Here is a 16047-nt window from a genome sequence, read left to right on the forward strand (position 1 = left end):
TAAAATACGTTTAGTTTAAAATTAAATTAAAATGAACTTGCTGCTGTTGCTGTTGTTGTTAAAAACCAATTAAAACTTACAAAGCAATCAAAACATGCAAAACAATAAATAAACAAACAAAAAATTGAGCAATAATTGCTAAACAATTAGAATAAAACTATAGGATAAAACGCGACTAACTAACTAATTAGCTACTAAATTTAACTAATTAGTTTAGTGAAGACAGTTTTGTATTGCTTTTTGTTGCTGTTGCTGCTGTAGCTGTTGTTGTTGTTTTGCTTTGTTTGTTGTTGCTGTTGTTGTAGGTACTAAGAAACTTTCTGCTTTGCTATTGTTATTATTATTATTATTATAAAATAATTGAATAGCGTTCGTGTAAATATTTCTATTATTTATTTCATTTATTTAGTCATTGATTTATGTACGTATGTATGTATGTATTTTATGCCTATATTTTATGTTTGTTTGTTTGTTTGTAGTATGTTGTATGTGGTAAAAAAAAACGGTACCTAGGTTGGTTGGTTGTTGGCTTTTTGTACTTTTTGTTATTTGCATGTAGTAGGACTTTCGTTTGTTTTCTTGCTTCTTGTTGTTGTTGTTTTTTTTCTTCTGATTTCTCTATATACATATACTTTGATATATATGTACGGTATAGAAAATAAAATACTTAATATAAAACATAAATATACTTAATTGTTCTATACAAAGTAATTGCTATGGTCACACAGCCAAACAATTTGCACACAAATTTCAGTTCAAATTTCAAACAATTGAACATGCATGCCGAACCGAAAACTTTCGTCCATGCAAAGATCCATTCCTGTTTGTAAAATTGAACGAGTTTGTGCGCAAATTATTTGCACATGATCCAGCGAGAGGGAGCAGAAGGTCGGGAATAGTGACTGTTTGGCAAAGGGCAACAGTTTTGTGGCGACGCTCGATACTTATTTACACAGTTGTGGATATACATGTATATAACCGATCTATGCATATACTCTTGTGTATGTACAATAAAGTATATATACTCGCATGTATATATATATATAAAGTATATACAAACAAAAAAGGACCCTTTCAGTGGCTGGAAGCGTTTTGGCATTCTTTTACGCCTCGCGACCTATAAAACCGTTGGGTGGTGGTGGGCAGTTTGTGGACGCTTGCCGCAACCAATTCTCTTTTAAGAGGTTGGACACATTACTGGCACCACCGCTCCCACCTGAGGACTGCCCCGTTGTGGCCGCTTCGGTGGCGGCATTCGAGGGTTTGGCGCCTTTGCGAGACCGACTGGCGCTTCGGCTTCGTTGCTGATTCATCATGCCCCCAACAATATGTGCCTTCCTCGAACGTCCCGTGAAGAGTCGACTTAGGGGCACGAGTTCCGTTTTGATGTGTCCATTGTCTTCCTCATCGTCGTCATCTTTATCATCATCATCCTCGTTGGATTCGTCGTCGTAGCTGGCCGGGTAACACAGCTTGGAAGGAAAACGTGGGGGGGCGGCCGTACCGCCCATCATCTGGTATGTGGGGTTCTCACTCAATTCTGTGATTTGGGAGGCACTCGTTGCGGCTAGGCGTGCGGGAGGGGATTTGGATACAATTGTGGCCGAACTATTGCCAGATTCTTCTAGCAGTTTATAGTTGGGATTATCACTGATTATGCCGCCGGGGGGCAGGGGCGTGGCGGTGGGCGTAAAGAAGCGCGGCGTATAACTGCGCGCACTGCCACTGCCCCCACTCTCGATGGTGCCAAGGTGGTGGCCTCCACCCGCACTGGTGGCGGCACTGCTGGTGTGGTTCGTATTGCTGCTGCTGCTGGAGGGATTGTAGTGCGGCATTTTGGGGAAGTGGGGACTGGGATCGTAGAGCTCGTAGCCGCGGTCGTCGGTGCCTTGCGAGGCGCTGGCCAGACAGTCGCTGTCAGGCTGCACATATGCGGAGGTATCGTCATCCCCCTGACTAATGGTCGCTGTACGTCCGAAATAGGGTCGTGGCACCTGCTGTAGTTGGCTGGGAGTGGGTTGGCTGCCACCACCACCACCACCGCCGCCGCCACCACCCATTGATGTGGAGGGCAACGAGCTCATCAGTGTGGGATTATTGTGCGACAGATTATAGCTATTCTTCGACTGACCATCGGGCGTGCTGCTTACAATGTAGGCCGAGTGCATGCTGAAGGGAGAATGCGGTTGTTCCTCGTCTAAGACCACCGGACTCTCGGCGCGCTGTTGCTCCACCGAAGAATTGTAGCCGTGATGGAATTTGTGAACACGCAAGGGTGCTGTATCCTCCTCCGCCTCGCCATTATCGGCATAGACATCGGCGCTGACAGCACTACCTTGTTGGGCGCGATCCTTGCGCTCCTTCTCCCGGAACTGTTGACCCATATCTGTGTAGCAGAAGGCCACCTCCTTAAAATGCGGATCAGCCGAAGACTCCAGATACGAAATAATCTCCATAAAGGTGGGGCGTGCCGAGGGCCGATGATGCCAACAGCTCTGCATCAGCGTGTAAAGCATGTCGGGGCAGTTCTCTGGACGCTCCATGACGCCGCCATCGATAACATAGCGCAGCACCTGCTCGTTAGACAGACCCTGATAGGGCTGGGAGGCGAGTGTGGCCATTTCCCACAGCACTACGCCATAGCTGAAGACATCACTGGAGCTGGCGTAGACGCCATCGCGTAAACTCTCCGGCGGCATCCACCGTACGGGCAGCAATCCCTTTGTACCCTTGCGATAATAGTCCGTCTCGTAGATGTCGCGCGTCATGCCGAAATCGCCAATCTTCACCGTCAGATCGTGCGCCACCATACAATTGCGTGCCGCAAGATCGCGATGCACGAATTTCTTGGCCGCCAGATAGGCCATGCCGTCGGCTATCTCAATGGCCATCTGATAGATGCGACTATAGGGTGGCGGCTGCACATTGCCGGCTTGAAGGCCAATACGTTGCTGATAATTGGCGAGCACATCGTCCGGTTCGTCGGGACGATGGGCACGCAAATAGGACTTCAAATCGCCATTCTTCATTAGCTCCATGACGACCAGAGCGGGTTGACCGTGCGAGCATACACCCAACAGGCGAACGACATGGTATGTGTCGAACTCCTTCATGACGCTCGCCTCATTCAGGAAGTTCGTACGCTCCCGATCTGTGGCGTTCTCATTGACCGTCTTAATGGCGCAGGGCGTGTCCTCACCAGCATTCTGATGGCTCTTCAGTATACCCTCGTACACCATGCCGAAGGAGCCCTGACCCAGGGGTCGCAATTGAATGATGCGATCGCGGGCCACCTCCCAGTCATCGGCGACATACTGCAGACTGACATAGAAGGGATTTACCGTGGGATTCATGATCAGTGAGTGCGGCGTTTTCTTTTTGTGCTGCACGTAGAAGAAGGCGAATAAGACGCCTAAAAGTATTACAACGATTACGATACTGAGCACCCAAGCTAGTATGTTAGTATCCGGTGGCTGCAATAGGCATGAGAATATGATAACAAGGTTTCCAAGTCAAGGGCAATTTTATTTCACTTACCGGCACATAGATAAAGACGCGTTCCGTATATTCGCCCTCGCCGGCCAGAGAATTGGCACGCAACCGAAAGCTATAGTTGCCCTTGTTCAGATTGGATACAATATAGCCGTTTGTCAGATTCTGATAGTCTGCCTCTGTAATGCACTTCTTCTCCTCCACGGCGTCCGGCTCCTGCAGTTGGTGGGCGATTGTGTAGGAGACAATGGCACCGTTGGGTTGCTTCGGTGGTTCCCAGTGTAGGCGCACAAATCTCCGGGAGGTGTTTGTCTTCTCGAGCGTTAGGGTGAGGTGTCTGGCCACGTCCACATTTTCTGTAAATAGATGATTGATGATTTAGATTAAAGGAGTTAGCTCCTTTATTTTCTTAATATAGCTAGGATCCTATAATAGTTAATAGAGCATACGATGGGTAGCCCCATCTGGTACAGAAAACTCAAATGTAAAAAAATTCTCGAATAAAGTTATTTCGATGTCGGACCAGGCTGGATGGAAGCTGGCAAGGAAAAGGAGGAGAAGGAAAAGGTGGATAATGAAGGGTAGAATAAAGAGAAAAAGGAGGACAAGCGGAAGAAAAAGGACAAGATGAAGGAAATGAAGGCCCATGAAATATCATAACGTCTCTATGAAAGTTATTTCGATGTCGGACCTGGCTGGATGGAAGCTTGCAAGGAAAAGGAGGTGAAGGAAAGGGAAGAGGTGGATAATGAAGGGTAGGATGAAGAGGAAAAGGAGAAAGACAAGAGGAAGGAAAAGGATGAGGAAAAGTAGAAGGAAGAGTACAAGGAAGAGTAGAACGAAAAGGATAAGGAAGAGTACAAGGAAGAGTAGAACGAAAAGGATAAGGAAGAGGAGAAGGAAGAGTAGAAGGAAAAGGACAAGGAAAGGGAAAAGTAAAAGGAGAAGGACAAGAGGAAGGAAAGTGAGGGCCATGAAGAGGATGGCAAAAGGGAAGCGGGAGGAAGAGAGAGAAACGGAGCAAGAGCAGCAACGAGAGAAGTGAGCCTGCTAGAAGCTCCCCTCCTCACCTCCTAAGAAAATCTGATCTGACGAGTTCCTCAGTGATTGGACTTCGTATTGAAACTGAGCATAACCCTTGAAAAATAAATATTAACAATGTCTCGTTGTCTAACTCACCCATCTTATTGGTTATCTTGTCGACTGGATTAACATCGCTGCACAAACTTTGGGTATCATTGGCAATGGCCTCCCGACACGCCACCACGGAGAGTGTGTAGAGCGAAAAGTGGCGCAGTTGCGAGAAGACGAACTCCTTGTCGGTGGCATTGACGGCTGCTACATAGACTTCGTAGTACTTGCCGGTGCTATCCATGCGTGTCTGGTTGAACCACGCATCTACATCGGTATCCGTTGTGGGTTCGATTTCTTCAGCGGCTCGTATGTGACGCAACAGAACACTCCCATTGCCTTCGTCCTCGTCGAAGTCATCAAAACGCTGCAGTACTTTTGCTTCTCTGCGCCGCCGCATCTTCATTTCGCCACCATCCATACCTCCATCGATGCTGTTGTCGTACATGTTGGATGAGTCCGAATTGGGTCCAGCGCCTGCGAAATCATCTTCGTCCTTCTTGTTACTCACATAGACGAAGTTTTGTAACGAATTCTCGAACTCGATCTCATCCTGAAGCTTGGATTGAACACTCTCCGAATCAAAATTCTCACCATTGGCATCGCACTGGCAGGTGGACGCCGACGGTTCTTTCTTCTCGGCGATCGGGCGTTCCGGATAGGTGTCCTCATTGTTAAAGGTCTTTTCCAGCGCTGCGTGAAAGAGGTTAGGGATAGGAGATTGTCTCGAGCTCTATATGTAGTGTCTACTTACGGTCCCAGCAATAGTTTCGCTGTTGCCACATTTTGGGATCACGTTGTGTGAGCACGGCACGAACCACATATTTCGTCAGCTTACCAAAGACATTCTTTGGTTGATCCCAGCTTAGCACCTGCGCAAAATTAAGGGAGAGTGTTAAACTATGATTAGAACTCAAGAAGGCTACTCTGTTTAGTCGAGTTATGTAAAAGATTGTTCAGAGTAACACTTTGTAGACTGCTCTAGATATATTAATGTTTATTTGTGTCTAAGGAATACTCAAAAGATTATTCAGTCGGTTAGGCTCAAGGGTACGCCTTCAAGTCCAGGCAATAGCCAGCCGTCTATCCCAATGTATATTTGAGTTAGAAATTGGAGAGGCTTTAAAATGGGGGTTTCTTTCGCAAAATACTTACAATTTCGGAGCTAGAGTTCGAGCGAGCTCTGATTCTCTGCACATATGTGGGTCGTGCCGGATTCGTTGTGAAGTAATGAATATCACTCTGTCCGTTCTTCCGTTCCGACGATATAGTCATGGTGCTCACATAAAAGGCGTACTGTGTATATGGCTCCAGTTTATTGAATATGAAGTCTGTCTCCTTTGTGGGGTCGTGAACCATCCATCTAATAGGTACAAGCAATAGAGTGAGAAAAACAGAAAGCGATCGAATGGACTCAGGCACTTACTTGTCTTCACAGGGCAGATAACTCTGCTTGGTAGCTTTACGTTGGGGATCCTTCATAATATAGAACTGGTAACCGATGAATGCCCGATCGTCATCGAAATGTATGGACGCATTATTAACCGTAACTATTGCCATGCTATGACCCACTTGGACTCTGTCGATTTTCAATTTCACGGTATGGCCTAACCATTTGAAATCGAAGTGAAATTATAATTTATCTCCAATTTTGTGAGACCTATCAGTCACTTACATGCGCCCTTGTTGCCATTGGAATCAACCGCTACCTCATTTTTGTTGAACTGGGTGGGCTTGCTGGCCAGCATTGGACGTAGCTTGTCGATGGTTTCGTAGCAGAGTTTCGAGTTGAAGTGGAAGAATACGCTGCCGTTCAAAATTTGCACCGTCTGGTTGGGTGCCCAGATTTCCTCCAGATCGTTATTATCCAGCACATACAGAGCGAAGCGGCCCTCAAACGGTCTAACGCCACGGATGACGCGCAGACTCTTGAAGAAACTTAGCGATGAGAGGCCGTACGTGAGATGCACCTTCAGAAATGTGTTAATTGTGTGTACGGACTTGAGTCCAAATTCCAGAGCGCCCATCATTTGTGCTGTAAACAGAAGCAGAATAGTTCGAAAACTGGTTCGCGGCTGGGCTGCTCTCAGTTCTACTTACTTCCACCTCTTTTAATGGCAATGGTCAGACCCTCCCGTGTACCGATCTGAGTGCAGCCATTTAAATCCTTGGCTCTCTCCAAGCTGTCGATGGTTAGGCCTTCGCACACCTTCTCGCACTTATCGCCACAGCTCACGCACGTCGAGTTCCGAACGTTAAAGCCGGGCGGACATCGAACGGTGCATGTACCATTGAAGTGGACGAGTCGGAATTGCTTGGAGCCCTCATACTTATAGCCAATGTCCTCGCACATTTTCGCCGTAATGCAGCGACGACCGTACTGCAAGAGAAGTTAACGGTTTCAATGTTTCATAACAGTCTTATGAATAAAAAAAAAATTCAAGTGATAATACATGAATACTACATCAACTACACTATGCATGTTGTCTGATTAAATACAATTAGTGAGCTGAACAGTGAGTACTAAAATAATTCAATACTGATTCAATATATTCTCATTAGTGAGTATTTAAAGAAAGAGTTAATAATCGAATGATTCAATATTGTCTATGAAATGGGGTTTTTGTCTTCTGATTGTTCTTTAAATTCGATAATCATTTAATGATGAGTACAACCAAATCATTTAAGCACTTATACACACATGCAGAGCTCTAATAAGTGAAGAGTTTTTTTTTTAATAATTAAGGCTGTAAAAATGATTTGTTTGATTCAAAACTACATTTGAAACTATTGTATTACACGCAAGACTCTGCTATTTGTTCACTAATGTCTAATATTCAAATTATTCAAATTTATGGGGCTAAAACTAATGAAAAAAACATGTATTATATTTCCATTGGGGGTTAGTTAATCAATGGGCCTTGATTGGGATATATTGTGTTACGTGCAGGACTCTACTAGGTTTACCTTGAAGTAGTTCGGTGGGCACTCATCGATGCACGTGTTGTTGTGTATCGAATAGTGGCGACAGCTGGTGCACTGTGATGGCGTGTTGATGCAGCCACCCAAGCAGGATTCATTGCAGCAGGTATGCTCATCTATGCAATTGTTTCGGCAACGCTCGGGACAAACTGTAAAAGGAGTGGAACGAAAGATTTACGAATGCATTCACAAGATTAACGTGCTGAGTTATTCGCCCTCACTTGTTTGGCACGCCTTTTTGTTCCAGCAATAACGCTTGGAGGATCCATACTCTTTACAGACAATGCTGTCCTTCGCATCAGTGCCCTTTGAATCGCCCGGACATTTTGGACATTCTTCTGGATTGCGATTAATCCGAACCACAATCTCATCTTCCGTTGTATTCCTCGACACTATATTCGTCCAGTCGACGGTTGTGGCAAAACATAATGCCATATTTCTTTCCAATCGCACCCCGCCACTCGCAATGGCCCTTAGCCTGGACAGCCCAATATCCTGAAGATCTCGATTCTGATAGACAACCAGGGCATATCCCTCGAATAGCGTATTACCGCGTATCACGCTCAGATTGGGGAAGATTTGCGATAATGAAAACAAATTGTTCACTCGATAGACGATTATGTATTCGGTGACTTCAGTGAGTAATGGAAACGTTTCGTTCAGTGGACTAGCATCATTGATCAGAGTGATGAGTAAAAATCCTTCGATTATCGTGCAATTGGCTAGCTGTTTAAATTCCGATGCATAGTTTCGTATGTCCAAAGATTTACAAGCTAAAAATGTGAAAAATAATTAATGGATTAATAAGGAAAGGTTCGGTTTAATTGTTAATATTTCAGTTATTCAGAGAAGAAATATATTAAATTCTGGTCTCTTCGAGGGGTAGTCTATGAGTCTTTTGTATTATTTTCTCTAGTGTATTATTATACCCTGTACCCCATAAAGTATGCATATATATGCTGAATCAGCATGACCGTCCGTCTGTCTGGATGAACGCCTGGATTTCGGAAACGGTTGAGCGTACATAAACTAAACTTGGTATGCAGGCGCTCTTAGTCCCTACTCTATACGAGTTTATTTTACTTTTTTGCTACTTTCAGTGCTACGCCTACAAGCTGCAACATCAACTTCGCTCTTGTTCTTCTTTTTGCTTCTGTAAAAGGCACATTCCTATACCTCAGTGTCGGAAGTTTAACTGGGTACAGGGTATTTCACTGTCGGGCTTTCTCGACTATAGCGTTCTCTTTCTTTTTTTTTTTTTTTAATTAAATGAAATAAAAAAATATATGGCTTCGTATTAGCCATAAATAAATGTCACAAGAAGAAAACATTTTTCGGGCGACTTATTGCAATTTAAATATCAACATGTAGCTATTATGCATGGATGTATATAAACACGGAATTTGGTTGCCAGAGTACTTACTTGTTTCATTACGGGATAGTCTGACTTCATTGTTTTTGTTGATGTTGTTGCTAGCGTGTCGCGGCGAACGGACCAGCGTTGCCAGATGCTCGGCAAATTCATCAGAATGCAGTTGCCGCCGCTGTCGATGGAGCTGCTGGTGTTGCAACAGTGTAGTGGCATGTATTGCTGGCAATGATGCTGTTAGGAACGATAGGACCCATAGAGCTATAAGAAAGGTTCGACTGTAGCTTAACAGTCGCTGTTGATGTGGTTGTTGCTGTTGTTGGTAATGCTGATAGTGTTGATAACGGCGTTTGTGATGCAAGAGTTCTGGTTGCTGTTGTTGTTCCTGCTGCTGTTGTGATGTTGCATAATTAAACGGTAATGTATCTTGTTGTTGTTGTTGTTGCTGCTGCTGATTATGTTTAGAATTGTTGTAATTGTTACGGCTTAAACTCAGTCTTGTCGTTCTTTTAATAGTTGTAGTTGCTGTTGCTATTGTAGCCAACGTATCATCATTGGGAAGCGATGAAATGTTGCTGCAACTTTTGTCGCTACTGCTGCTGTTGTCGTTGTTTTTACAATGACAGTGACAATGGCAATTTGTATCTTTCCTTGTTACTGTTGTTGTTGTTGTTGTTGCATTTGGTTTTTGGTTATTGTCATTTGTACTAACGACCATGTGTTGTTGCTGTTGCTGTTGTTGTTCTTGTTGTTGTTGTTGTTTACTTTTCGTGTTCCGACTGCAGCAAAATGTCTTTCCAGCATGTTGCTCATCGCGTTGTTGTTGTCTTCCTCTTGTTGCATTACAACTGCAACAAAATAATTCATGTGGCGCAATTTTTCGGAATGTTTTTGCTTCCACGTAGTTGATGTAGTCGTTACAGAGTTTATATCGCTGATTTGCAACGGCTCTATGAACCTTTATGCGCTCTCTGAATAAATCCCTCAAATACTTGGGCAGGCAGAAGGATAAATCCATTTTCCTCAATATTAACGGCATATTTACATATGTATGTATGTATGTAAAGGTATTGGGTTTTATATTATGGGCACTTGCCCACTAAGTAATCATTGTCATTATTGACGTCACTGCTCACGTACGCTCCTGTGTTGCTTTAACAAAAACACAAATCAAGTGTGTGGCGTATGATTTACTTTTTATCGTCAGTTGGAATGCTTTTTATTATTATTTTATTGTTTTTAGTCGAGCGTTAAACTATAATGAGAAATAGAAAAAAGTGCAAATGTTATTGTTCAATATTACACGACAAGCAAAAAAACAAAAAATCAAGCAGCAATAATTTTATGCGAAAAAGGGCGCCAAGTGCTCGACACACGTGTCGTTGTCGCTGTTGTTGTTGTTGTTTCGTTTTCGGTTCGTTCGGCTTCACTTATCGTTTTAGGGTGACCGCATATTGACATTTGCATGGTGTAATAAAAGCGCACGCGGCTCGCTGCTTGCGTCAGCGGCGCGCGCAGCGTAAATAAACTGAAAGTGGTTGGCGACTGCAACACTGTTTGCGCGAACAACACCAACACCTATGCAACCAAGATGGAGAGAGAAAGAGAGTATTCACACCATAGTGATGGGCAAGAGCCTGTCACGAAACGAACTTTTTAAAGCATGCAACAAAGTGCACATGTTCATATAGAAAAAACAGATTTTAAAACAATAAATCAATAGAAAGACATATTTTTTATTATTATAGTTATAATGTGCTGCTGTCGTTAAGAATGCTGGAAGAGAGGCAAAATCTAGGTTTGGCTAAATTTTTTATTTCATTTTTGATTACATTTTTGCAAATTATTAATTAATTAAATTATCAACCGAAGGTTTGCATTACGATATGACAGATTGATCAGACGTAATTGATACGACTAAAAAACAAGACCACGCATGATATCAGAACATTAAAGATGAGATTAAAAGCACTACCCATACCCAGGTCCCCAAACAAATGTCAATTTTCAAACCGTTGCCGGCAAAAGTCGTTTTACAGCTGCTGTTAAATTGTTGCATGTTATTAACAGTGTCTATTAAAGCTCTCATGCTCGCCATCTCTCACTCATTCTCCGCTCTCTCTTTGCGAATTTAAATATGTTAATGTGTGCGGCATTGCTCAAGCAATTAAGAAGCAGAAACCAGCAGGAACAACAACAACAACAACGGGCAGTAGTCTATCAGGCCAGGCCAGAGCCAATACAAATAACAACGGCTACAACAAAAACAGTAATAATTTTATGCGGCAAAAAAATAAGAATAAACAAAAATAGCACGCAAAAATGTTATTGTTGCTGTTGTTTTTGTTGTTATGCTTGTGTGCTTAGCTATAGACCACACAGCATTGACGTTATATGTGTCTGTATGTACATGTATGTATGTATGTATGTACATACATATGTTTGTATTTTAGCATCTGACGCGCGCACGTAAAATCGCCTTGACGTTGGCAGCGCCGGCTCTCTGCCGCAGCCAGAGAAATCAACGTCGTGACGCGTCCGTCGCAGAGGAGAGAGTGAGTAGAGCAAAGCAGCACAGCCGCGGCAGTTGTAAAAGCGTAGTAAATATTCAAGTGACGTGTATGCGTATGCATGTGCGTTTGTTTATGTGCATATTTACTACGCGCCCTGCCCGGTTGTAATTCATCAAAGTCTGGTCGGCACAGGGTGTTCAAAAAGAACAATAAAGTCGCGCGAAGTACATATAGACTGAACACCCCGCTGCTTCTTCCACAATCATTCGATTAAATTAACTTTTTTGCACCAACCGTACCTTTACATTTGTATGTCTATGATATAGCCCATATGATCTAATAGTTTTGATCAAATTTAAGATAATGGTTAGGCAAAACATACAAATTTGGATCTACCGATAACCATGTAACATATTTTCTGGTACACCCTTTCGCTCTTCGGGTACAGGGCAAAAAATTATAGATGGAATTAGTGGTGGTGGAGAACTTTTTGGGGCGTAGTAAAAACAAAATGCGTCTGCGTCGTGTGCGGTGTGTGGAGCTGAGCGCAAAACGTGGCAAAAGAAAAACAAAACAAAGCACGAGAGGCAAGTCACTGAGACAGACTTGCAACCACCACCACCCCAACAATTTAAATGCCTCTCTTGGATTTTCCTTCTTCTTTTTTTTTTTTGGAGGTAATTGTAGTACGCAATCTACTACGTAGTAGTATTTAGTAGTAAATGCGTAGTTAAAATTTAGTATGTGTGTACGCACGATAATAGGTATGTATAGTATGATCATACTTATGAAAATAATTAGGTATTATAATTGTTAGTTTTTGCAACTTTCTTGATATGCTGTTGCCTTTTTTGTTTAATTTTATTTAATTTTGCATTGCACACAAATAAACAGACATACGACCTCAATGTGTTTCTCTTACTCTTACTCACCACATGCTCTCTGTCACTCTCTATCTTTATGCTCACGCACACAATCATAACAATAATAAGAACAATAACAACAACAACAACAAGAACATTAAACACTGGTCTAATGCTGTCATGGCTTGTTTATTATGTTTTATTATTATTTGTTGTTCGCTGTTGCCTTTATTGCGCAGTAACAAAAGTAGCAAAAATTAACGCATAAATCTATAACAACATGAAATAAAATCATTTATAAATCACTTAAGGTTTAAATAAAATGTGTGTAATTAAATTATGAGGCACAGCGCAAATGTATAAAAAATTGAATTCATAAAAAATTGAAAAAAACAAAAATTATAAGGCAATTGGCAATGACACCTGCCCACCCGCTCATCACCTTCCTCTCTCACACAGCAGTTTGCACACTCTCTCGCACTCGATGTGTCTCTCTAATTCGCCGACTCTGTTCAACAACCGCAAAAGCGGCGGCAGAGGAGTCGCGCATAAACAGCCTTAAACACAGTTGCCTTAGAACTGTTCAGTTCATGTTAAATAAAAGAGCATTACACACAAATGTACATACATACATAGTTACTCAGTGAGTGTGTATTTGTGTGGCGCGTGACCCAATTCTTGGCGCTTTTTTTTTATCAGGTGAAATGTTGGCGGACAACATTTCCGCTACAAAATACACTTACTAATATTATATATGTACACGTGTGTATACATATGCGATGAATATACTGAAGTATTTGTAATAAACGTTATACATATGTAAGTCAAAAAAGTCTAAGTAGGATACAAAATCAAAGCAAATTAAATATTTTAAAACGCTTTTAATGCGAAAAAAATGAAAAATTGATTTACTTAAAAAAAAAAACCAAACCAAGGGAAATCTTAGACCGGGGGGCGAGAGAGATTTAAAAGAAGGCTTTCGAGACACAAGAAAGAAAATATCATTAAAATTTGCTCCTCCTTTTGCGCACTCACTGCTTATTTTTGCAAATGAATTCCTTATTTTAGGTAGTGGGCACAGTTTTTTTTCCAGGACCCATGACAAAGTCGATAGTGCATTAAACTTAAGCCCCCTTACTTCCATAAAAACAATATTTATATCTAAAAAATTTGTTAGTAACGAAACTATGTGTCGAATGGGTTAAGAACTTTGCGCATGAACATTTCCCCAAGGAGACTTGGCCCCCCAAAGCTTTTCAATTACCAAGAACAGGAGCTGCCTGCAGCTACAACAATCAGTAAGCTGCTGAAGCTTATCAACAACTGCTCGCCCGCCAATGACATGAAATAAAACAATGTACATTCATACATACATACATATATATACATACATATGTACATGTGTATGTATATGCAAGCGGGTAAAGCGTTTTATTGCTTAATTTCGCTTAACGCGCCGGCGCCACTGTACGTACACTGCGCGAGGCTCGTAAAAAGGTGTAAGTTTAAATGTAATTTGCACGCTTAGTCGTTATTTGCTTGCATTACGTTTTTGTAATTTTGCGCGCAAAAAAATCAAACTATAAAATAACAGAAAAAAACATTTAAAAATAGTATTTCGAAGAAATTTGCAAGCTGCATTCGTTACGCACACGCTAGAGCCCTGAGACTAAAACGCTGACGTCTTTGCAATTAGGGATGGGCATGCACCCTTGGCTCACTCACGCACATACATACATACATACATATGTACATATTTGAACTTTAACAAGTTTTGAGTCAAAGCCCAGTGTTGGTAGAAGAAGCCTATTATATGAAGATTTGGGTTCGTATATGGACATATCTCATCAATGCTTGAAAAGTAACACACCCAATTTTTATATTAATTAAATGAATTAAAAATGGTTCCTCAACATAACAAATACTCCCCACTAATTTTCAATCGTATCCTAATTTCATGTCACAACTAATTAATTAATTAATTCGATTTTAATATATTTATCATACGCTTATCTCTTGCTTATAGTATGTAATTTGGTTTTAAAAAATGGTTTACTTTTTGGCAGATAATCATCAGCTTTCTTTGATGAACTTTACTACTTCCTTTTTTTGTATAAAAATAATAGTGCAACGAAATGTCAGTTGATAAGCAAATAGATCAGAAAATAAGAAAGAAATAAATATCAATTTTTTTTTATAAATGAGTGAAAATGAAATACTTCTTTAAAATACCAAATTAAGTTAATTCATTACATTGAGCTTACTTTTACTTTAAACTTTGTTTAACATTTATTTATAGAATTTTTTTTGCTCCCCTTAAACAAATTGGAAAAAGCTGCGTATGCCCTTGTTTTATTAATATGATAGTTACTACTTTTTTTTATTAAATGCATATGCCTTCAAATATGAACATACTACAATTTTCAATCCACGATCATGCGAAAATCACGCCCCCCTAGTAGCTCACCTCTATCTGCAAACGGATAATGTTAACATCGACGTCAACGACTACGCTGACGCCGCCGTCGACTGCGACGACTGATGACGCCAGCGCATTCGCTGTTGACTCTGACTGTGACACTGGATTTGGTCGCAGCCGCCGATGTCGCTGTCGCTGTGGCTGTGACTGTCGCACCCGACGCTTCAGCTTCTGACTCATTGTAGCAACAATGTGCGTAGAGAACTAACAATATAACCAATAACAACATTAACGGCATTGACGCAATAACAGCAAAAAGGAACAGCAGCAGCAACAGCAGCAACAACAGACAACAACTACAACAACAGTAACAGCGGCAGCAAAAGGCAACATTCCAATCCAACAAAGTTGCCAGACCAGTTAACAATCAAACAACACCACCACCAGCAGCAACAACAACAACAAGAACAAGCCAGCAAGCGGCTCGCATACCAAATCAAAGCCGCACTCCAAAACCAATACATGAAATATGTATTTGTATTTCTTCTTATGCTCCAAATCCGCCACTGGTCAAGTTTTTTTCATTTTATTTTATCGTTCACACACAAACACACACACACACTAAGCACACACATTCTTGTCCATAGCATTGCCATTGTGTGTGCGTGTTGGTTATTTTGCTTTCTTAAGCATTTTCCGTTAACGATTTATACATTTTTAAAAGCTTTATTTAAGCGGCATTTAAATGCCTGAATAAATATTTTCATGTTTAATTTTGCAGTAAATGTCAGGCAACGGTCAGCAACAGGTGCTTTCGCATAAACTTAAAAGATCTTCATCGTCTTTAGACGATGACACAGAACAACATTTTCGAAGCCTATTGCGGGAAGGGAGGAAGGGGGGAGGAGACATACACGTACCAGTATCTCAATGGAAAGTTTTTCTCAGAATATCTATTCCAGTTAATTATCGCTTGCGAATCGAGTCTTGGCGTGTTCAAAATTAAAGATCTTTCCAGCGAAATTACTAGATCATCCATCCTTTGAAGATTTGAAATTTTTAGGTATAGAATGTGTTTTTTTTTTGTGAAACTTTAATCTTTATTTAAGATCAGTCTTAAAGAAAAAATTTTAAAAAATAGTTAAAAATTGCTTTTGAACATCGTACAAGTTAAAGCCTAAAATCTTTCAACTTTAAAAACAATCTATAAACTCAATTGAACATTTTCATACATTTAAGATGATTGTCTTTACAATTTAGCAGCAATAAGATCACATT

The 16047-nt window shown here is 41.4% G+C and overlaps 1 protein-coding gene across 1 annotated transcript in view; it reads right to left on the reverse strand.

The window, feature by feature from the left end:
• Window positions 1-307: 307 nt before the first annotated feature.
• Window positions 308-16047, reverse strand: part of LOC115623516 (insulin-like receptor) — a 59360-nt gene continuing 43620 nt past the window's right edge. The window contains exons 3-13 of the mRNA XM_030517896.1: window positions 9029-10229; window positions 7827-8378; window positions 7591-7754; window positions 6724-7003; window positions 6299-6658; window positions 6050-6230; window positions 5779-5986; window positions 5378-5495; window positions 4672-5316; window positions 3538-3848; window positions 308-3473 (exon numbers count right to left, since the gene is read on the reverse strand). Of these exons, the coding sequence (XP_030373756.1) occupies window positions 1104-3473; window positions 3538-3848; window positions 4672-5316; window positions 5378-5495; window positions 5779-5986; window positions 6050-6230; window positions 6299-6658; window positions 6724-7003; window positions 7591-7754; window positions 7827-8378; window positions 9029-10013 (6174 nt within the window). The 5' untranslated portion in view covers window positions 10014-10229 and the 3' untranslated portion in view covers window positions 308-1103. The remainder of the gene's footprint in view (window positions 3474-3537; window positions 3849-4671; window positions 5317-5377; window positions 5496-5778; window positions 5987-6049; window positions 6231-6298; window positions 6659-6723; window positions 7004-7590; window positions 7755-7826; window positions 8379-9028; window positions 10230-16047) is intronic.

This window comes from Scaptodrosophila lebanonensis, unplaced genomic scaffold (genome assembly GCF_003285725.1).
Source record: "Scaptodrosophila lebanonensis strain 11010-0011.00,11010-0021.00 unplaced genomic scaffold, SlebRS2 tig00000053-arrow-pilon, whole genome shotgun sequence".
NCBI classification, from domain to species: domain Eukaryota; kingdom Metazoa; phylum Arthropoda; class Insecta; order Diptera; family Drosophilidae; genus Scaptodrosophila; species Scaptodrosophila lebanonensis.